This window comes from Solea senegalensis, linkage group LG12 (assembly GCF_019176455.1).
Source record: "Solea senegalensis isolate Sse05_10M linkage group LG12, IFAPA_SoseM_1, whole genome shotgun sequence".
Classification (NCBI taxonomy): Eukaryota; Metazoa; Chordata; class Actinopteri; order Pleuronectiformes; family Soleidae; genus Solea; species Solea senegalensis.
Genome location: NC_058032.1, coordinates 15,302,044 through 15,326,369, shown reverse-complemented (window position 1 = coordinate 15,326,369; position 24,326 = coordinate 15,302,044). Strand labels below are relative to the sequence as shown.

The 24,326-nt window shown below is 39.8% G+C and overlaps 1 protein-coding gene across 2 annotated transcripts in view; it reads right to left on the bottom strand.

The window, feature by feature from the left end:
* Positions 1 to 24,326, bottom strand: part of aff2 (AF4/FMR2 family, member 2) — a 147,145-nt gene that overhangs the window by 9,998 nt on the left and 112,821 nt on the right. Inside the window, exons 11-19 of one of the 2 annotated variants that reach the window (XM_044040508.1) lie at positions 13,909 to 14,026; positions 12,982 to 13,090; positions 12,742 to 12,895; positions 12,328 to 12,543; positions 10,879 to 11,089; positions 8,289 to 9,359; positions 8,085 to 8,200; positions 3,042 to 3,291; positions 698 to 831 (exon numbers count right to left, since the gene is read on the bottom strand). In XM_044040508.1, the coding sequence (XP_043896443.1) occupies positions 698 to 831; positions 3,042 to 3,291; positions 8,085 to 8,200; positions 8,289 to 9,359; positions 10,879 to 11,089; positions 12,328 to 12,543; positions 12,742 to 12,895; positions 12,982 to 13,090; positions 13,909 to 14,026 (2,379 nt within the window). The remainder of the gene's footprint in view (positions 1 to 697; positions 832 to 3,041; positions 3,292 to 8,084; positions 8,201 to 8,288; positions 9,360 to 10,878; positions 11,090 to 12,327; positions 12,544 to 12,741; positions 12,896 to 12,981; positions 13,091 to 13,908; positions 14,027 to 24,326) is intronic. The other variant, XM_044040509.1, reaches the window with a different exon arrangement.

Sequence of the window (24,326 nt, the reverse complement as noted above, 5' to 3'; positions counted from 1 at the left end):
TTGGTTTAAGCATCTGGTTTATGTGAGCCGAGCCGAGCTGTATAATAAATAAAACATTTATTATACAGCTGTTATACACCAATACAATCATACATACCCTCCTAAACACACCGTATATTTTTACGGCGGTTCGGCAGTATTTACCAGTTAGTTCCGTTAGCGTTGTTAGCTGCGCTAGCTCTGTTAGCACGCCTACAGTCAAACTGGAGCGGCCCGTTTATTAAACGAAAAGATCAGCACTACAACTAACCAGCGTACCTGTGTCCTGCATATGTATGCCTCTGTTTTTAAAGTTTAGCGGTACTTCAGAGACTCATTTTAACAATCTGGAGTCAAGTAAAAATGATGTCACGCGCGTTCTTTCCCGGTCAGTCAGTCATGGTAACATGAAGCTCTGCCAGTGCTGCGGTGTTTGGACCAGAGTCAAAACAAACGTACAAGCTGAAAAACGATGGTGTCCATTTGCTGTATTCGTAGTTTTTCATGTTTTACACAGGGTTTAACCTGAGCCAAACCTTACCACCAATGATAATCATATCACAGTCATGCAGGTGTAGTATGATATATATTTATTTATAACACACTGATATCGGTATCGGGAGGGAAAAAATGGTATCGGAACATCTCTAGTGGTGATGTGTGTAAATACTGGTGTGTGTGTGTGTGTGTGTGTGTGATAAACCGTGCGTGTACATACGTGTCACTAAACGACAGCTTTGGCCTGCGAGGCTCGGCAGGATCCATCGGTGGTTCCGTCCACACATCGGAGTCTGACTGTCCGTTGGCATGGTAACCATCTCCACAGGGCTTCTCGCTGGAGGGATCCATTTCCTGTAGTAGGGATGACATAGAAGTCTATTGTTGTAATGGTATTAATTAGCCTTATTGTGTGTCAGCTATTACAACACTCATTCACAGTGATGGATTCACTCTGCCAGCTGGATTACAGCAGTCTGTGAGTGGAGTTGGGCTTTAAAGAATGATTAGATGCAATGGGTTTTAATATTCTTCAGCAACAAATCCCTCCGTCAGTCCTATGTTGCCCCGGACATTTGTCATATGTAGTGTAGCTATTATGTGTCAGAATGAATCCATACAGAGAATTTCCTCTGAGGGGAGGAAAACTTTAATTTAAATACATACATTTTTTTATTTATTTATCAATGCTTGCTGATGGTTGGGTTCTGTTGTGAATTATATTTCAAATAAAAAAAAATTAAGAAAAGGTCTGGATTAATTAACGATCCAGTATGGAGCCTCTATTGCCCCCTGTGGATCTCTGAGTAATTGCCAAAACACTGCAATCCTGATTTGACCTAGTTTCTCTTCTACTCTCCCCAATCTCTCTCACACACACACACACACCTAGAAAAAGAGAGAGAATGTGTGACAGAAAGTGTGCTATCTCCTACTGTAGCATTACTCATTCTGATTGCATCCAGAAAACTCGAGGTGCACATGTAGGCACACAGTCAGGCAGACTCACGTTGGTGAGAAGGTAAAATCGTGATTGGTGTTTTTAGCCATAGTGCTGCTGTATGAAGTCTTAACTCGCGCTGAGTGCTTCTACCGCCTCGACAGCTCAAGTCGTGACATAAAATGCATCACTCTGTGTAGCACGGAAATGTTGCCACGGACATGACAACGAAAAAACTGCTGGACTGAGAAAAGCTGATCAACTTAATGAGCATTGTGTGAACTCATTCGGCAATGGTTTGAATGTAACAGACATCTATTTGTATTGCACATTATCACTTTAAATCCTACTCTATTGCAAGGATTTAAATTGAACTGTGCGCACCAACTCCCAATACAAATCTATATACATGTTATACAAATAAACAAATACGCTTTTACATATTATTCTCTCTATACGCCTTGGGCCTCATTTATGAAGTTTTTGTACACAAAAGAAGGTCTATGCCACTTTCTCTGCAAAGTTTGCTGACCTATGCATATGCTGACCTATGCATATGCACAAAAATAACGAGAGAGGTCAAACTGTGACTCTGATGACAGAAAGATAAATAATCAAACTGTTTAAAATGATACCACTGTGTAAAATAAATTCAGTGATTATTGCTCACAACAAAAGTTTATTTAAACAAACAGAAGGGACATAAATTTTAAATGGATAAATGAATATCTGCTTGACATAAAACAAATAAATGTTTGGTATAAGGTTTCCAGTAGATTTTGTAGTCTCTCGTTAAATTAGAAATTAGATGCAAAACATTTCATTTACCCCTGCCACTCAGTTGTAACTTTCCATAAATCACAAGTTCTGTTTTGTTCACGTTTAATGATCATTTATTCATGTGAAACTAACTTTTTAATTTACAAATTTTATGTGCGAGCTCATTCAAAAGCTGCTGTAAATCCTCTCCAGCACAAAATAAAGTTTTTAATGAGGCTGACTGTATAGATGTGTTGGTGCGTGTGTCCGTCTCCGTGTCAGTGTGAGTGACCTTTAGAGAGAAAGAAAGCTACTCGCGCTGCTGTTGCATGGAATTTACATTTCTCATTTTTATTTTTAAATCCTTTTCACGCACTGATAGCTATCCATAAATAAAGTTGGTGTGTGTAGCCCTTACAAAACTATAATAAACACAGATTGAAGTAGTGAAATATTGATGAATTAGTTTATTCTCTGTATTAAAGACGGGCACATTTCAATAAAATGATTTTAACCCTGATTTGCCCCAAAACTTTTAAATGTAAACTTTATTGGCAATTATAATGGAATAACTGTTTATAAAGGTCTACAGTTATCACGTTTATAAACACATATTCATTTAGTGATTACTGTACATAACTTATGAATTTACACCATCAGCACTTTATTCCACTGAAAGAAAGCCTGGCTGTGTTGAACGTGACCTGCCACCAACACTCCAGCAGGTGTTTTGGTGAAAGTAACTGAATGTGTTATTTGGCAGAGAAAGTAATAATGAAATATAAGTAACGAGTGATATGTAATATAGTATAAGTAACTTAACCAACACTGTCTGTCAGTAAACAACTGTGCAAAAGGGACTCACGCTGCCATTTCTCGCATGTGCCGACACCTTGACTTCACCTCTCCTGTGCCTGTGAGAGGAGGAGGAGGAGGAGGAGGAGGTGGAGGTGGACGTCGTGGAGCAGGGCAGAATCCCTGTGGTGCCACCGTCCTGGTTCAGAGACGCACTGCTGTCACAGGTCCGTTTACGTGGGGGCTCGTCAGAGAGCGGGGACAAGAGGGGGGGTAGCAGCTTCTCGTTGCGCCGTCGAGACTGCTTCCTGTTCAGAGAGCTACAGAAAACACATACACACAAAGCCACTCAAATGACAAAGCGGTGGCAATGACACTGAATCCTTCAGTTTTATTACATGCGTATCTTTACTCTATTTATCCAAATTACTTTTGTATATTGGTTTAATTAGATGAAGAGGTAAGTTAATGCTGCATTTCTGCAGCATGGGGGTTATTATTCAGTTGTATAAGTCACAGCATTAGAAACTACAACTTTCTACGGCTTTCAGAGATGTCACCAGCTGTTCACAATATTTAGGGTGACAATAATTCTAAAAATAAACACATAACAAATGAGAACTAACAAATAATCCGTCATAAGACTGCAGCGTCTCCTGTAGCCACTGCTGCCAGAGCAGCTGTTGACTCCAAATGCTTCTTCCCTGCGTAAACAGATGAATGTTTCATAGACCTACAAATATTGTAGAAAATACACTTTTATCATTCCTATTCATATAGTCGTTGCTTTGCGGTGGAACCACACACCTCTCAGCCAAAGGAAATACATTTTGGTGTTATCAGATTAAAATTCTTTCAGTCTCTCTCTTACTATCACTGCACTTGGACTTCAGCAGCTCAAGTGGTTTTTATGTTTCGTAAAACGGGGACTAAACCACTATGACCTCAGCTTTGTGTCTCTCTGGATCCTCAGAAACATGCTGTGTACATGTTGGAGATTTAATAATGAGAATAAAACCATTGCATGGTTGATATCAAGGAGAATAATTGATGTATAAGTGGCCAAACAGAGCAGTATTTTTTATGCAATATCTGTGAAGATCACTGTTGGGAGCTCTGGAGGTACAGAGATCATGTAGTATAATTTCATTATGTTTTTTTCCTCCAGTTTTCGAGCACTCCTGCACCACCATTCCACTAAACTGTCCCTGGTGACCTCCAAACATGATCCTTCTGACAGCCCGACCGGTAAACTCTATCGCCACCTAATCCCCCTTGAGCTTATGCTTGACTTTTCTTGAACTTGCATCTTGAGACTAAAATACTCCCATTAGGCTATTATTTCTGTCGTTATTACTCACACTTATTTTTTTCCCTTTTTTTGGGGCATATTGATTAAAATAAAGTACACAGACATTGAGTGTGTAAACCGTACTTATAGACTACACTGGGATATCGTTGTCTAACTATGTTGTAATTTCATTACTGATTGATGTTTCTTTTTAAAATTGTTGTGACTCAGGCTTCCCTGCTTGAGCATCAACCATTAATCCCTCAGCTGCCTTATTGTGGCTCCTGTGACTCATTGTTTGCAGCACAACGGTTAATATTTTTATACTTTTCCTCTGCCTGGAAACTCTGGGGGTTTGATGCAGAGAGAGAAGTTGCTGAGCTCGCAGAACAACGCCCCAGGCCCCAACATTAGTGATAATATACAAAACCAGGGAGACAAAGACTAATTAGTTGTGTGTGTGTGTGTGTGTGTAAGAATGTGCAAGTGTATGTGTATGCTTTTTTTGCCTGTGTGCAGCATAATTGATGTATGCTGGTGTGTTTGTGTGTACGATTATGCTAATTTGTGTGCAACTGTGTGTGTGTCTATGTTCCTATGTTCAAGTAGATACCTGTGTGTGTGTGTGTGTGTGTGTGTGTGTGTGTGTGTGTGTGTGTGTCTGTGTGTGTCTGTGTGTGTACTTGTATTTTTTACCTCTTTAGGACCTTTTCTGGCATAAATACTGACCTAGTCAGGACCAGTAGTCCTCAGGTGGACCAAAACCTGGTCGTATTGAGGCAGAACCTCATTTCTGAGGAACTGGTTAAGTTTAGGTCTAAGATTTGAACTGTGGTCATGGTTAAGGCTTTTGTCAGGCTGTCCAAATGAATGGAAGTCAATACAGTCCTTTAAAGGATAGGGGTAGGCGCACATGCAGCAAAGTATACACAATCTCCTAGTTATTTTAAAGAGATAATAAGTTCAGAGATTTACAGCACAAAATGGCCACAGTATATCTGCCAAATATTCCTCTGTGCAATGATTCAACGATTTTTGGCTTCCCTCCATCAGACATACCACTTATGCTTTTAGGGTCAAGGGACTATGTGAGAGAAGGGTTACAATCTGGACCTATTACCATATTTAGCCACGTTCAGCATTAAGTATAACTGTTGACACCTGGCATTAAAATGTGTGTGTGTCAACTACTTCACTACAAGGTATGCAAATACACACAAATGTGATTTATGTCTGTGTGGAGAAATGCATTTTTTTTAACAAGTCTAAACTATTTCAATTCAGTTCAATTTTATTTGTATAGTGCCAATTTATAACATACATCATCTCAAAACACTACATTACATAATCACTCAGATTAAGACCTTAGACCCAACAGGACCCATGAGTCTGTTGTCTGTGTATTTGGTTGTGTGATCAGTGTTGATACTGTGCTTAAAGCCACAAATAAATCACAGTTCCAGTTCCCACTGCATCTTCAAAATAATAAGCAATAACTAAAGGCTCATGATCTCTTCTACCTGTTGCCCTCTGACCTGCACCTGCAGATTCAGGGACAATTTCTTTCCACATGGTCCTCTTGAGTTGCAAACACAAACCTTTTGATCAACATGTTCCTCACCTGTGCAATAAATTTATAATGTGTAATTACTGTAAAATATTTATCCATTATTTATTCCCTGTGTGGCAGCCACCTCAGGGTTTTTCTATGCCATTGTCTCTATGACTGCATCTACTGCTGGATGCACAACATTACCTTGTATTCTACTGTATACAAGGACAATAAAGCTTTCTATTCTATTTTATCCACCAAAAAACCCCATATACTTTCAGGTCATTGTGAAAGTGCTGTGATTCAGAGGTGGTCGTGTTTACTGTGTCCAGAGGATGGATTTGCATTCACACATGCAAAAGAATGTAGCCACGTGATCCCAGACCAACTCCAAATGTGTTTTGAGAGATTGCATCAAACGATTAACAAAGACTTTTACAAGAATATTTTGACCAAATGTGAGTCTAGGCAGAGTGATGCAGGTTTCATAGCTCATAAGTGGACAAATGGCACACAATGTCATGGGTTCAACCCCAGGTCACCCCCTCTTTCCCTTCCACTTTCCCCCTACTGTAAACTCTCTCACAACACTGAGATGTTATTGAAGTCGTTCCTCTATGTCTGTGACACCGAGGCTTATTTATAGCAGCAGCCCGCACAGTCTGTTTTTAATAATTCAAGTGGAATGCTGAAATTCACACTGTGTCATCCTCATGTCACAGTGTGAATTGGACTCACCTCTTTAATGACTTCATCAGCACATTACAAATGTTAAACCTTCCTAAAAATACTCCAGTCTCTGGTGAACTTGATAAACTCGTCTGGTGTCTACGGTCACATGAGGGCTGTGGTGTTCAGTGAGTAACTGAGGTGAAGAACGGAGAAGACGGACAATACGGTGTCAAACCCAGTGTGTGATGTAGTGAATGATTTGTCGAGGTATTCATTTTTGTGTGAGTGCTGGATAAAATGTCCTAAAATGTATTCAAAACATTCCGATGCTGTGTTTCACTCTTCACAGTGGGTGGATATTGATACAGTATCTGCCCATTTCTAGATTTTCTCCTGAACTTTTTGCCTTAAAACTGAATTTTTGCTCATGCTTTGCTGCAGAATTGTGTACCCTCTCCTCCTGGTTTTTTCCGTTAAGCCGAGTTCCCAATGCACAACTTTCAGTGTAATTTTCCACTTCACAACCAGATGTTTAATTCAGTGTCGAAAGCCTCCTATCAGAGCATGAGCTGAACTATTCTAAGACGTTATTAGAGAGACTCATCGATGTCTCATGGACGCATGACTCAAATCTAGACGGAATCTGTGAAAGCCCCAGCCAATCACAGAACAGGACAAGGTGGAGGCGTTAGGCGGAAAAGTGGAACAGTAATTCCCTTTCCACCACAGAGACGAAGGTGGCAAAGGCAAGTCAACATCAAAAAAAACAAAGCAGAAATCACACACTTTGCTCTTTCAAGAAAAGTGTTAACTGTAGAAAAACCAAGCAAAAATGAAATCCAGTTTTTCTATCACTTCCTGTCACTCCTTACACCTTGTTTTTGTGAACAAAATACTTCAGGGAGTCGAAATATTAGTCTTACTTCTCCTAGTGAAACAATGAGTAGTCTGAACTCAAAGTTGTGTAGCGTGAACTGTACAATTGACGTAAAATATCAGATATTGTGACTGTGAGTTGATTTACGCTAACATTTTTTAAGCGTAAAGCTTCAAGCTGTTATATACTGTTCAAGCTTGACCAAATGCCATCATCATAATATTAACTAATCACTGAATTATACTTAATACTGAATTAATTTAAATATGCTTTTATTGCACTTTTTTATTTGGCATATCAGAAAGCTCTTTTCCGTCATGGTACAGTTGGGTTTGGTACGGTACAGTTTGGACCAGTAAAGTCCTGGGTCAGGCTTGCGTTTAGACTCATAAGAATGCCTTTACTTGGTAGGCGGGGTGTGAACGCGACACAACAGAAACAACACAGCAGACAATGGAGGACATCGAGCCATCCAGCCCACTGTCGTGGCTCGTGCATCTAGCTCCACCCGTACCATACCATTACCCTGGTACTGTAAAGGAAAGGGTCTTTTGGTACTATTCCTAATTAAAATGCAAAAAATACATACTGCACCATACCGAACCGTTCCACTCAGTGGAAACACACCAAAAATGTTGCCATTGCAATTTGCCAACTGTGTTGCTTGGACTTGTTCAGCTCCAGTGTGAAATGGACTTCAGAGAACTATGCTGGTACTTACTCTGTAGAGCTGTTCTTGTGGTTGTGTATTGGAGAGATGCAGGGAGGGAGGAGCTGACAGTCTTTGTCCAGTCGCAGCTTCTTACTGCCGTTGACTGGTGACTCGGTGTGGTCCGACTGAGAATATAGACGGATGAGTTAGAGCCAGAGATGCAATATAATGGGGATTGATGAATATAACCCAGACTTGTTAGTGTCAACACACCTTGTGTTTCCTCTTGTTCTTGCTGGTGTGTTTCTCTGTTGAGACCATCATGTTCCCGGCTGCTTGTCTCCTGTGTTTACCTTCGTTCTCTCCTCTCTCTGTCCGCCCAGCTAGCCTGGTATTGCTCTGCTCTGGCACAGAGGAGTTTTCCAGAGCGCCCAGTCCCACGCATACTTTCTCTCTCTCCCTCGCCATTGTCCTCTCCCTCTCCCCGAGCCCTAATCGTTCTCTGTCCTCTCTGTCTGTCTGCCTCTCTCTCTCTGTTAATCGGTCTCTGTCACCTTGCCTCTCTCTGTCCTGAACTAGTCGCTCATTTTCCTCCTCCTGTCGCTCCCCTTTAGTTAACCTCTGTCTTTCCCTCAGCCCTGACCACTCTCTGTCTTCCTGCTTCTGTCGCTCTCTCTCTGCCACACCTGTCCTCTCTCCCTGCCTCTCTCTGTCTCTCCCTTCACTCCCATCCCTTTCCGTGAGACCCACCCTGGATCTTTCCCCCAAACCCTGAACCGGTACCCTGCTGAGCAGACTGAGGTCAATTTTGACCCATAAACTCTGGCTCTCCTGATAGTCCCTTAGGGGGGACAGAGGCACCTCGTGTCCCGTGTTCGGAGGCGGTGACATGGACTCCAGGTCCTTACACTGCCCTCCTAACCCTCCAGGATCAGGAACAGATGTACCAAATGAACCACTTATGTTGCTAATGCTTAGGGAGTTACAGCTGTTACTGCTGCCATTATTCCCGCTGCTAATGCTACTATTAGTGCTGCTGCTACCATTAACGGTCACATTACCGCCATCTTTGACTCGCAGCCCTTTTCCTCCAAATGTTCCCAGACCCCCCAAACTTGCAGCGGAGCCAAGGCATGGTAGGAGAGGCGCGTGCATGTGCATGTTGGACAGAGTCTGCGTGTTAATTGCAGCGCGTGTCGTCTGTGGCAGAGCAGGGATTTTAATGGCTTCCTCTGACTCAGAGTGACATTCTGAGGAGGAGGAGGACGAATCCGTTTCAATGAATTCCCGGGACTTGGGTGTGATTCTGGTGCTCGGGCCTCTGTGCTTCCTTTTATCCTTATCCTGTTTGAGAGAAAAGAAAAGAAAAAGGGGACGATTTTAGGTAGTTAATAATGTCATGATAATAATTCATATACAGCTATAGGGCTCTGTAATATAGCCAAAAGCAGTGCAAAAACATTGATCAAATTAGTCTTCAAATATAATTATCGCAATGAAATGTCAAATCGTTGAGCACTTTTTGTTCCTAAAGTAATGTTGAAGAAACCAGTTAAGTGGGGTTTAGAAATTCTTAATGGACAGAAAACCACAACACATACAATTACTTTGATATATACTGAACCATACTGAATATTTATATTGAGGGAATTTATTATTTACCCTCCTGACAGAAGCATTTCCTTCCTTTTCTAGAAAGCGGTGTTGACACTAGAGCTGATTACGACATAGCCTGTCAACTATTTTGATCATGGGTTAATTGCTTTGCGTGTTTTATTAATAAGTAAAACAAGTTTTCTGATTTTCCAGCTTCTTAACTGTGATTATTTCCTTCTTTCTTTGCTACGTTTAAAAAAAACAAAAAACATTCCAATTCAATTCAGTTAGCTGCTGCAACCCCGCAATTTAACTCTGAATCCTTGTATTCATAATTAATTAACAATTTAAATGTCATTATTAATTATAATATTCAGGCAATGTTCAGTTGCCTTTTAACCCTAATGAATTTTTCTCTTATTTAGTTTCTTTGTTGCAGATTACAGCTACGTTGCATTCATAAAAACCATTAAGTAGGCATTAAATGATGAATTATGTGGCTACAAAAATAACTGATGAGGTTTTGAAGTCTGAATGGTTGCCGTGGTGATAACACCTCACCCATCACTGGTGTTAAAGAGGTGGCAGATGTCAGGGTCAGACATGTACTGGCTGAGTGTTCTTTGTTGTTCTGCTGTTGTCCCTAGTGTGTAGAAGGAATTAATTAGTTGTTTAGGTGGTTGTTGCCGCCTTTTAACCTGCATGCCAGTAACAAAGAGCCTTTAATTTGTTACTCTGTAATGACACTGAGAGCAAGTGATATTTTGAATCCATTGCCAAATACTAAATATGATATTTTCATCTCATCTAATAGTTTTTATTGGTACAATTCCTGTTCTTCCATGCACCTTTTTCTATATGACTCACTTACGCAAAATCATTTGAGTGTACAAGTGACTCTCTCTCTCTCTCTTGCTCTCTTTTTCTCCTTGAAACGATCTAATCTTCATAAAAACCACTGAGCATTAACTCATAGGTTAAAACGATGGAGGAGGATTCAGTTATATTTCTCTCTCTTGTGCACATTTGCCATAATAATCCTGTAATGCGACTATTTCTTATGCTGAAAAGTTTTATGACATCTTCCAGAGACTATAAGATGAAGTGATCGTTACAGGATACATGGACAGTGTGTTGGACTTGGAATTGAAGCGTTCTTCCAGATGTTTGGAGGTGAAGGGAATCTTCCCTATGGTGTTGAAGTAATTTACCCCAGCTGTCTGTGTGCAATTTCTCCCTTGGTTCGCGCACCTCCTCCGAAACTAACCTGGTTCACGCCGACAGCAGGTATTGGCACAGGCGTTTGCTGAAGCACAGCTGGTGGGGTGATGGTATTGTTGCTGGATGTGGTAGCGCTGCGAGGCTCCTTCCTGGGGGCTGTTTTCCCACTGGGGGTTTTGCTTCGAGACCTCGGTGGGTTCTGATGCTCCAGGGAGGACGAAGGCAACAGGTCCTTGTCCCTCGTAGCAGCAGGGCTGCTGTGGGAGAAAACACAGCGTGAGGAGCCATCACTAAACAAATCAGATTCACGATTGAGCGCTGTTCCTGATGTTTCTTTGGTCAGCCCCAGGGGGGCCGTTGCTCAATACAGAATGGAGAAAATTATGAAATAAAATAAGATGGCATGAAATAATTGAAAACAGCATGTATTTAGCCAAACTTGTTTGTGTGTGTGAAAGCTTAAAATGGGGGGAAAAAGGGAACAACAGAAGTGACTGATGGAGAAGAGGGTGAAATTAGCCTGATGTCAAGCTGAGCTGCCATTTTGTCAGTCTGAACATTTTTCACAGCTGATGTGTTCAGTGGTGAGCTGCCAGAAATCATGACGGTGCACTGGAGCCGCAGTTAGCTCTCAATTCTAAGTGACAATTCTGAGTAGTCAAGTGTGAGAAGTCATAGCTAATAAATGACGTGGTGCTTATAATAGACCAGGCAAGAATTAATCATATTTGTTTTTGTTCTTGAGAAATACCAGAGCACACGTCCAACAATTTGCATTACATAGTAATAATATCATTATATTATTGTACTCATTTTGTAATAGTGAAGTGATTTCAGTAGTAATCTATGTGGAAGGGTGGGTATAAGGAAGGATTCATTTCAATTTGATCATGTTTATGTAAGGGTAGTATAGTGAGAGTAGCCCATAGTAATAATCATAACCTGGATGTGACTTTGGAAGTAACATGGTATTACTGTAATATATCTCCTTATTTTCACTATTACCATTGCTGTGTTACCAAGCTGGGAATCACATAATATTATGATTTAGAGCTGAAACAATTATTTGATGAATCAATTATTAATCGATTACTAAATGAATCAACAACTATTTTGATAATCGATTAATCAAATCAAGCAAAGCTTTTTTCATGATTAAAACAAGATTATTGATTGTTTAAGCTTCTTAAATGTGAGTATTTTCTTAATTTCTTTGCTCTGGCTAACAAAGAAATCATTAAATCCTTTTGGTTTGTGGACAAAACAAGACATGTGAGAACATCATCATTTCCAGGTTTGACGAACACTGCTCATCATTTTAATAATAATAATATTTCCTCCCCATTGCAAATGTACTGTACTGCAAGATATTGCCAATTAACCCCCTAACACACATTTTTAATGTGAACTGTACAGGATTCATAGTTTTAGGATGGAGATGGAGCTACGTATTTATTTAAAATATAAAGAAAATATCACCATTTTCCCTCTTTACCTGTGCTGGTTTGCTCTGCTCCATGTCTGGTTCTGATTATCCTCCACACTGTTTGACCTCTCTGTCCGTCTGGGCTGTTTTTTCCCTGTGGTGTTCCTCCTCGGGGTCGTGACCTCTGGGCCTGACAGCAGGGCCGGTGACAGCCTCATCTTGGACCTTTGGTTTTCCCCCGAGGTCTTCTGGCTGAGCTTGGCCTTGGCCTTCTCTCTGCCCACGCTACAGGGAACAAGAAATCATTTTTCTTAACTGTCTTTTACAGATTGAGACAAGTTTGTGTCTCGTGTTGCCAGCATTTTTGCTCATCCACCTGTCACCGTGTCACTCTCTCGTTCATTAGTTGCTGGGAGTCAGCTTTTTTTTTCATTTTGGTTGCTTGTTATTTGATAGATTAAAATGTAACCGTGCAATAAGTACCAAAAGGTTCCTCTGATGTCCTTGTGTTCCACTGTTGGTGCAGCTGCAGCAGAGGTGCTACTGGATGTACCGGGCTTGGCCTTGGCAGTTGTACCCACTCCCACTGCTGCTTCACTGCCTGGAGAGAAGGTCTCTGGACCCTGGGTGATGGAGCCTACAGCAGTGTAACATTTCCTCATAATTAGTAGCTTTTATTTATATATACATGGAGGATACAGTTAGTTTTTCATAATTAACAACCTGTGCCATGATGATGTTCTTGCTGTGCAGAAACCAGAGGTTTGGTTTGAGCTTGGACCTTGTTCAACCAGCTGTCCAGCTGCCACTTGTTGGTGGACGGTGGCTCAGGCTACATGGGGGGGAAAAAAAAGTCATTTTAGTTCAATGATTATTTCAAAAACACTCTGCGACATCTCCTTGACTTATAACTGTGACTTTGAATGTCACAGTTCTAACAAGTGATAATTCAAAGTAAGCTTTTTTTTTTACTTGATATAAATGAAGTTGGAATTCATGAATTCAAATTATAAAATGCCACACACCAAAAGACTGAGCCATTCAGTGTACAGACACCGTTTACACGCAAAGTGACATTAACAGTAGTTAAGCAGGGAGAGTAAAGAAGACCATTAAACTGGAAAATATAACCTACATTGGACGTATGTCACTATTGTATTTATTTCAGCTTCGAAATTAAATTGGTAACTGGTTGTAATATTTTGTGGCAGACAAAACAATTTAGTTTGTCTCTTGTGAGCAGCTGCAATTCTTACAAGAGTAACGTGAATATGAGCACAAATCAAGGTTAAAATGAATTTAAAAAATACAGCTTTTCTTCTTGCAATGCGTCTGAGGTGTTTAGTTCTTGTTACCAATGTTTGGCGGGTGAATACATTTGGACCAGTGCACCTTCTGGATTATGAGACACCTGACTTAACATAAATGTCTTCTCTTTTGATCTTCCTCTTTGTTTTTTGATTTCTCTTTCCTTTTAATATTTGTTTCATAGTTGCTTCGTCTGCTCTTCAAATGATTTTGTCGTTTTAATTCAATTGTGCTATAACTTTCCCTCCTGTTTCCCCTCTTGTAATTCATTATGTACACACAGCTACAGGGAATACCCATTAACATTCCCATTCACACATAGAAACACACTTGTCATCCTACCTCGGGTGTGTTTGTGCGGGAGGCCTGGTTATACTCGCTGTCGCTGGAGCTGCTCTCCGATTCATCCGTGTCTGACTCTGAGCTGCTCTCTGATTCGCTGCTGCTCCCCGATGCACCACTTTTGGAGAAAAAAAAAAAGAATAACAACAAACAATTGTGAGAACATAAAGATTCCTGAATTAGATGTTATCAAGCCAAACTGTGGTTCCCAAACCATTTCTGTAAGATCTGCCTTTAGCAAGTGGAGTTTTTTCATGACTTTTATTTGAAGTTCTGTCATCATCACTGACTTCATTATTGTTAGGATTTGTTGAAAATGAATGGCCTTCACGTTTAGCTTTGGTTTTTGTCATTCTCGTTTTCCTGCCAGTCTAGTCTGAATGAGCTGAACTGAATTTGACACTCCCATAAAGTAGCACGTAGGGTGCTTACTTGTTTCACCTCCTTCAAAGTTTGTTTGGCTTTATTTAGACAAACTGTGTCTAAATTGTTGTTTTTGTGTAAATTTGGAAAAGAAAGGCATACTGGGTATTGGTTTTATTAAAATAATGAATTTATTGCTCACACAATCCTTTCACTCGACTACTAACCTTTTGCTAGTTTTAGCCTCTGGTTTTGACATGTATTTTTAGTTTTAATATCTTTTTGTTTTTGCTGCAGAATCTGTAATGTAATGAGTCGGCTCATTACATTTAGTTTCTTACTACTACTACTGTTGTTGTTATTTCCCGTGGTGAAATTATCTAGGTTCAGTTCATCCTTCCTCGTCATTAAAGTATCTTGAAAAACTACTCCGTACAACTGCAGGAAATATCTTTTTAAGCTATTAAGTAAAGAAAAACAAATCCTGTTGTTTTTACCACTTCAGAAAAAAAAAGTAATAATCAGAGAAGCAAGTCAGGTCTATTACTAATTCAGTGAAAATAAAACAAAGAAAGAAATAGACAGAGGGAATATAACAAAGTGTTGTTAATGAAGGCACAAGCACAGTGTTTTTGAACCAGTTGAATTGTCTCGTCCTCTCTGGTGCGTCGGTTGGCCTTTGCTTGGTGATCATCCATCCTTCCACAGCACATTGAAATGGCCTCCTAGAGGCAACACACACCCACTCATCCTTAAGAACTTAAGAATACACACAAACAGACTCGCTCACGAAGAAATTGCAATCATGTGTAGTGCTGGGTGCGAGTGTGTGTGTGCACGTTGTTTCAGTTCAAGGCTGCCATCACAGCAGACACCAATCTGTGTGAGCAGCCAAGCAGCAAATCCATCAACTGTTCCTCAGGCAACACACACACACACACACACACAGTGACGGATACTGTATAAATGCAGTCAGTGCCCTATGTTTTTTCTTCTATTATTACTCATTTCTTTTGTCTTTTCATCTTTTTCTCTTTCAATTTCAGTCAAATTTTCACCTCACTTTGCTCCATTAGCGTCCCGGCTGGAACAATATTGACATAGTGACACATTACATATATGTGTGTTATGTGTGTGTGTGTGTGTGTGTGTTCATTAAATCACAGCCAAATACATTTGGAAATATATTAACACCTTCAGAAACTAGGGTAAAAAAAAATGCTGATATAAGGTTCTTAATGTACAAAACGAGGCGTGTCGCTGTTAGGGAATATTAAGACGTTGAGGTTTGGTTGTCATTACGACTGCCGTGTGACAAATCAGCCTCACAATAAAAAGAAAAATGCTGTCACATTTGATTCCAATTGAGTGACTCATCATTCGGTATATTCATCTTTCTCTCTCGGTAGCGTAAACTGAATTTCATTCATCCACCTCATTCCTGAATAGTCACTGTATTTTTGTCACAATGTGCCACTGTGGTGATCATTAAAACATCTATTAGATTGATGACCTTTAGTCTACCCTGGGAATCTTACTAATCAGGCGACGAGCATACGAACACAAAAGCTGCTGTTTATCAAAGCAGACGGACCAAGAAAATACAACGGCGTGGTATTGACTTGCACTTGGAGTTCAAAACAACATTTCTAAAACCTGACATGCCCTGACCCTTAGGTGATTTGAAAGAGACTTCATACGTTTTGGGACTTTAGTCACTTATCATTAACCTTTATATTATACAAAGACATAAAGTCTATGTCTTCCTTCCCTTTGTGATTGCACCACAATGATATGTTTCACACATGCCAAATTAGTCCTGTTTCTTTTGTGTGTTTTAGTCTCTGTGTTCCTCTTTGTCCGTTTCTATGCTTTTGTCCACCTTCTGTGTTAAACCTCCCTGGTTTCATGCTCCTGTTTGACTGCTGCACTTTTTCCCTTTGTGTTCTTTGAGAATTTGGATTTTTTTTGCCTGCGTGCCTGCTGACCTGCCTGCCAGAGACTCCGTTAGCATGTCTTTTCACATTTGTATACTGTGTGTCGTACCCTGGCCTCATAACGGTATAAAGTGTGCATGAAATAGTCTGAACATATTAACCAAGGAGCTTGATGAACTGTTGGAAATTCAGAGACATTAGCTTTAACAGTAAGAATTCTTAAACAGGGCTCACAGAGAATAGTTGTAGAAACAATGGTTAACACTTTCAGTCTGCGTCCCTGCAGTTTAGACTTCGGTCTGCTCGTCTCCAGTCAGTTTTCCAGGCAGCAGACATTGAACCCTCAGACTTCCGCTCTGCTTGCACAGTGGCCATCAGTCTTAGATTCCGCTTTTTACACAGATCAACAGTTTTGGCTGTAGGCAAAAATGTATGTAAAGACCTTGAGCCTTCACTTCCCAGACACCAACCCAAGCCCCAGCAACAGATTTCAAAGCTGCTTGATGTCACAGAGCTTCAGTCCCCCGGTGACCTTGAGTGCTGGCCAATGACCCTGAGCTGCAAATTATTGAGAGCCTCTGCTGTCCACCACCACTACTGACACCATTCCGGTCTGCTCCAGTTAGAGGTCCCAGTCTGTTCTTGATCCTGATTGCCCCTGCCAACACTGTCCAACTATCCAGCAGTCTGTCTGCCGTGTGATCTACTGTCGTCTCCTGATCCACCGTTGATGACCTCAGCGTTTGTTGTCGGTGAGAGAAACAGTCTTCCACATTCACATAAAGGCAATTACCAACTTCCACAACCCCAAATCTACATTCATTTTAAATGTTTTGGCCACAGTGCAACTAATTCAGAAATACAGAAATCAAATACTGGTAAAAAAACATTTTTTTTACCCTATTGAGCTAAATGCTACAGCTCATCACTACATATGGACAGTATTTGTGTGACGGTGGTTGCTGGGCAGGCAGTGTACAGCTGAGGTTTCTCACAGCCTTTTTTTTTGTCCAAAACAGCTGACTGCTGCTGAAAATGAGATTAAGAGTGTCGAGAGGGAGCAGAACAGTAAAGCCGTGGACTGTACAGTAAAACATTAAGATGTGAAAATTAGATGGAGTCTGACAAATGACATGTTTAAGAATCTTTGAGACGTGATGTTTCTCGGACAGCCTGTTCACACATGGAATACTGGACGAGATGGCAGACAAATGATGATAGCAGAGGTTTCTTGGACTTCTGTTCTTCAGTCTTTTAATGTCCCCTCCCCTTTGCCTTTTAAAGAACATTTTATTGTCTAAGTAAAAAGAACAAAGGTTTTGTGAGTCAGCAGCCGTTAGTCCTTGTTGTAAAGTAAACTGATTCTTGAATCTGGGATTCTCTCTCTCTTTCACTAAATCCAGATTGATTGGGAGTGGAGTTGCAGCCTGTCTAGACAGTTTATCACCGATACAGTCTGACCGTTTCTTAATGTGTCATAAAAACATCTTATTGTGTGTGAGTGCCTGTGTTTTTAACTCTGGGAAAGTTAAATGCAGGCACTCGGGCAGTCCACCAGGGGCAGCCAATATTGACAATGAGACGTTGGCAAGAAATCAAGGCAAAAGCAAGCATGAACGGATGTAGAAAACGTAATGTTCCCACACTCATCATTACTGCTGCAAACGCTGGATAAGATCTCTGGGTTTGTGAATGTGCTGGGCTTTAAATGATGCCAGCGTCTGAGGCAGTGCACAGCAAAATGATTGATGTAAATATGTTGTATTAATATTTTAATTTCTTGTCTAACTGTTGGAGGTTTACATCCTAAAATGTATCTTTAATTCGATAAGAGAAAGTCCCTGTTGGGATGTACATCAACATCGTTTTCAAGAACCTTTATTAAATTTGACAGTTGCTTTTTTTTTTTATGGCGCCTCATATCATCTTTTCATTTGCCAAAGATAAAATTGACTGGAAGCATGAAAGGCGTCTGCATTTCCCACACTGATATGTTTGTTTGGTGTTTTTTTTGCTTAAATACCATGTTGTATTAAAGAAAAGCGCAAACTCATGCCTTTTCTTCTCAATGGGATTTTCAGTTGAGTGCTCTCTAGCCTGTTTTTTTTTCTGGCAACATAAACAGTATGTGCTGGAGGAACAAGATGAAAGGAGATGACTGTGGATGAAAGCATTACATCTGGCTCACTTTCCCTTTTTTTTTTCCTTTCTTTTTGCCTTTTTTCCCCTCAGGAATCAGCCGTCAGAAATAATTTCATGCCATAGTAGGAGTCAAATTAAAAAGCAGTGCTAGATGATGCCCAGTGACAGACAAGACTGTGTACATGTGCAAAACAGGGATGGATGACTTATTTGATTAACCAGTTTTTCTTATCTAAATATTAGGGCTGAAGATTTATTAAAAAAAAGTACCAATTTGGGGAACTTGCTGTGATTTATCACATATTTTCATCTAAATGCTGAAGTTCGTAATAATTCAAACGTAAAGTACGACTGTTTAATAGCATCTTTGAGTTGAAACAGTTTCTCTGTTCTTTTTAGCCACACATCCACACACAATATACAATATATACACAGTTCTTTACAGGTGTGGTCCTGCTCATATATCCTCTAGTATCAAAGTAAATCTTTGCTTATTTAGTACACCGAGCCTCCTCTCTATATTGTGCCTGTGTCAGTGTTGCATAAGTAACACAGATAAGACTTACAAAATAGCCTTTGTCAGATCTTCAGGCTCCATCAGAGACTTTGGTGTCCGTGTGTTTGCTCGTGTGATAAAATCACAAGCTCAACAGGGGAAATGAAAAGCCTTACAACCCTGACAAAGTGATCTGTTGGTGTGATGTGTCCACTGAGCCTCACAAGATCAACATGACACCCCCATACTCTCGCAGGCAGCAGCTAAGCTATAGCAGGTATACATGCGTCTATATAGCAACTATGCAAACCCTTGGAGTGATCAATGACGTAAAATACATGATGCATGGGCAAAGTTACATAATGTTACGTAGTGTGTGGGCACAGGTCAATTCTCTGATCGTATCAGTAAAGTTAAAAGGTTAATTGTGACTCAAACACCTTTTGTGGTTTGCACTTTTTTGACATTTGGTTCACTGCTCTCATTTTCTAATGCATTATTATTGTCAGTAGAGCTCAATTTAACGTTATGAGGCTCACTTCTACTTTTCTAAGCACAAGGTCTAAACTAAATCACACAACACAAGTTCATTTAGGATGGGTTCAAGGGTGTCACACTGGATTTCTGCTATAATGATGGACCGTTGGTAAGAGACAATGTCTCTGTAGAGGAAATGTACTGTATGTTTAAATACCTTTACAAAGAAATAATTGTTCAATTTCATTTCATAATTACAACTGTTACAAGGTGCATATTTCTACTTTTATGACATATTCTAAAATGTCAGTGATTAAAGTGTTTTATGATTAAACATTTATTGGTGTTGCAGCTGAATAAGCATCAAAAACTTAAAAGATGTCTAGCTTGTCCATCGGGAGCTATATATGTTATTATATATGGTGGTCCAAAATGGCGGCCTCTGTAAAGCTGACTTGGCTCCTGATTTAAATATAAAATGCTCATTCTGGAGTAATGGAAAAACAAGAATTTATACAGTCAGGTGATCATATACTTATATAAGTAGTAAAGTATAATCATTTTATCTTTAATTTCTGCCACTCCTCATTTCTGGGAAATGAGTAACATCTCAGCTGTCTCGTCTTAGTCACAGAAAATAAAAGTTATTGATGAACAGTTTAAACCAAACTTCTAATGCAAGAAGACAAACAGAAAAAGCAGGAATGCATTTCTTCTTCTTCCCAAACACCTGTGGCGGTTTCTGTGTTTTTATGGTTATATTAATGTTTCTCCACAGAGCTGAAGTAAAACGTGTGTGTGGTTTAAAGCTTAAAAAGGTTAGTGATAACCTAAAACTGGACCGTGTTTATTTTATGTCCTGTAAGTCCCATATCAACGATTAACCCGAAGCAAATCATACAGAAAATGCTTGTCCTTGAAAATACATTTGGCCAAACCAATTTGCAGAAGATGAATTGTGTCATTTCTTGGATACAAGGTGAAAATGCAAATGCACAAGTTTTCCATGATATTAAATATATCCAAAGTTTACAAATTCAGAATGACACAATGTACCAGTCCTGTTAGACAGCATCATGTAGAAGATAATATATGGTAAATATAAGGTGAAATCTTTCTCAACGGCTCCATCTGTTTTGTAGTCAATGCTTCACTTTATACTGTATCAACAGCAATTGAACAGCAGCAAGTGAGCGCAAAGAAAACTGAATTGATCAGCTGCTAATGGAGCGGTGGCTTTGTGCCAGACTTGGATAAACCACAGCCAGCTGAGACATGTAGTGACGGAGTGTGACGCGGGAAGATGGTGCAGAAAACCAGGTGAATATCGGCTCTTAAAACAGCCAAAAAGAACCGAGTGGAAATATGCAGCATTGTAACAGCGCTGAAGAGCAGAGTGGAGGCCATCTGGGCTCAGTTCATCTGTCATCTTATCATTTGCCTTCAGCTCACTGGTTCTGCCTTCCACTTGGCAGAGCTCGCTGCTGCACAGCTGGCTTTACAATCTCTCTCTCTGTTTCTCTATCCATCACTCACAAGAGTGTGTACACTGTAGCTTGTGAGTGTAAGTGTGCATGAGTGTGCAGGCATATTTGCACGAGTGGTTGTTTATCTCCAGGTGTGTGTAAATCTATGACGTGAACCATTTTGACAGGGTTTAATGGAATCATTGCATTGACTTTGGTGAAGCTTCTGATTTCAAAGACCTTTATCTCGATAATTTCTGGTATTTATCAAGGTAACGATAAAAATTACGATAAATAAACACTAATTCAGCCTAATCTATATCAATCTATCACCAAAATGATAATAAAGCAGTGATGTTGCAAGATTTTCAATGTTATGTGTCCCGGGACCCAAGGGTGATCTTTTAGATAGGTCCCAGGCACATCTTATTTTATGAGATCCCATTTTCAATGACCTTTGGGTTTGTCATTTTGGCTGACTACACATAATTAATATGTATCTTTCACAAATATTTTCATAATTGCTTAATCTGTCGATTATTTTCTCGATTAATGGTTTGGTCCATAAAATGGAATGGAAACCTGGAAATGATGATGTACTCAAATGTCTTGTTTTGTCCACAAACCAAAATGATTCACTTTTAATGATTTCTTTGTGATCCAGACCAAAGAAATTAAGAAAATACTCACATTTAAGAAGCTTAAACAATCGAAAATCTTGTTTTAATCATGGAAAAAAATATGTAGATGCCTCATTCTCTGTGTTGCCCCATAGACACCATCATGTCAGTGTGTCGGCCATATTGTTGGGTTTTCTCAATAAAAGAAACACTAACGTTTACGTTCAACAAACTAAGATGAATAATTTTTATATTCATTTAAGTATTAATAATGTCTGCAAATCAAAATAGTAAGACACTTCAACTGACAGCCCTTTCCTGCAGTGAAATGATACACCCCATGAATTATTGACAGTGATTTTATTCTATACAATAACATGTCACACATTGACTTGCTCTCTCTTCTTCTACCGTCTCAGTGTCTCGTACAGTAAATTCATAAAGGCACAAAGACTCAGGACAAACCATGCCGATAAGTGTGTGAAGACGCTGCCGTAGTGACAATTTCTGTGGGCAAATAACAATAATCACAACACAGCTGCGACGAGAGCGAACAACGTCAAGTTATAAAAGTGTGCTTTTGGTGCAGTGGATCTTTTTAATAACATATAAATGAATTATTTATTGCAGCCGTCAGTCATATGATCTGCAATATGAAAGTACTTTCAAATTAATCTTCATGAAAAGAACTGTCATTTCCAAGTACCTGAATGAGGCATCTCTACTAATGCCACTCATAATATGGCAGCAACGTCAACGTGTGATGCTGCTGATCGTCAGTAATCTACGTTTTTATACGTCTATGCTGTGGACCCTGCTATTAGATGATTCGCTCACTTTTAAAACACATGTCTCTTGTAAAGAAATTTGGTTTCTATTTCAGAAACAAGATAGGTTTCTCTTTCAGGGCCCGGAAAGGACTACTTACTGCTACAGTTCTGCCTGTACTGGATTATGGATATGTCTTGTATATGCAGACACTAGCCCAGGTATTGTGTAATATGCTAGATTCTGTATACCGTGCCTCCCCTCACTTCATCACTGTCAACTTAATACTCAGGTTGGATGGCCTGCTCTGGAAACCCGACAAACTTGTGTACAAGGGTCTTATCGGACTGCCACCCCATTACCTATGTGTGTATTTGTACCAAAAAATTGACACTACACATTGCCCTCCCAGGACTTGTACACAGTATTGTGCTCCTTCAGACTAGAACAATCTATAGAGCAGAACACTCAAACTCCAAAATCTGGTTCCTCTGGATCATTTTGATATCATTCTGAAGGACTTAGAATCTAAATCATTGTTCTATCACTGCTTTTAGGTTGCTGTCGTTTGGTTCTCTAATGTCTGCTATTGTCTCATTGTAGATTGGATGAGTTGTTTTTGTTGATGTGTGTGTGTTTGTCGCTGCTGCCACTTGGCCAGGGCGCCCTTGGCAAAGAGAGTTGCAATCTTAATAGGATTATCCTGGTAAAATAAAGGTTAAATAAAAATAGATAAATAAAGTAATAAAATGTTCCAGGGTCATTAAATGCATCTTGTTAGCTGCTCCTCTAAGCTGAAGGCTGTGAAATTTACCAGAGTCATAAATGTATCCCGCAGCCAAGAGACGGGATGAATAATAATCTCATGTTACTCTCCAATAGTGTATTTGGTTGAAATGTCCATCCCTGGCATATTTATTGTTTGGTTCGTTGGTGAATTATGTCTAAAAAATAAAAATAAAAATAAAAAAATGAAAAGAAGTTTTCTACCTTTTCAAAAGTGCACGCTTACAGTTGTATTCCAACGTTCAACCAAGTGTGCGTGAGTGTGTGTGTTTGCCTGGGGCTTCACTGTGGGGAAGGCTATAACAGGTTTCCATTCCAACATACATACTGTAATGCTCACTGGCTGCAACAGGAGTGACAGGGATTGAAGGAGTGTTTCACATCTGGATTCATGTCACATTTGATGCAGTTGAGTGGCAGACTGCACCTACACTGTTTAACGTGTCTGTGTTTTTATCCTGCTGCGATGTTTGTGTTTGTGAACGCCTCCATCTCTGTTTACGTTATGTTGCATTACAAGACGGGTGAAGTGAGACTTCAGCCGCTTTGCATTCATGCATGTTTAATGAATACAATGATTAAGCTTAACAAGTTCACCTCTGTTTTTATCCTCTTGTAAGATCAGTTTTCACGGTGCTAACTAGTAATAACTTGAACTGTATCATTTCACCCATAAGCTTATTGTTGTCATATTAGCACCTCTATCTGCTGGGGAAAATAACAGATCAGATGTCTCTGGGATATTTCATTTTGACAGACTACGCGCAGAATCAGACCTCATTCTCATGTCAAAAAAATAAATAATGATAACATACTCAAAATATGTTGGCAGTGAAAGCAACCTCGGAGGTGTCTACCAGCAAACTTTCACAGGATCAAAATCTGCTTTGTTTGACATCCAGACAAAGGTTAGATGACTCACTCACTGCATTTCCAGGACAGAGGGCCACAGCTGAGCAAAAAATATTACATGAATGAACCAATCTTGTTTTTAATCATATTTTAAATGGGAAAAACCCCCAAAGCAAACTAGGGCCATCTCTTCCCTTTTCTGTCCAGGGGTTTAAGCTACCAGGCAATTCAGTGACTTCAGTCTGATCTTCTGCTTACACTTTATTTTTATTATTATAAAATCATGAATTTAATGAAATATAGGTTGTGACAGGTTATTTATTGAAGGAAGTGAAGGAGAATGAGTTTCTGTAATGGCCTTCACATGATAGTATTCACAGTTAATCTGTCAGTTATGCTCTTGATTGATCAGTTAGTTGGTTAATAAAATGTAATAAAATGTTGAAAAATCTTGATCTGTGTTTCCCAAACCTCGCCATAATGTTGTTCTTAAAAAGCTTGTTCAGTCCAC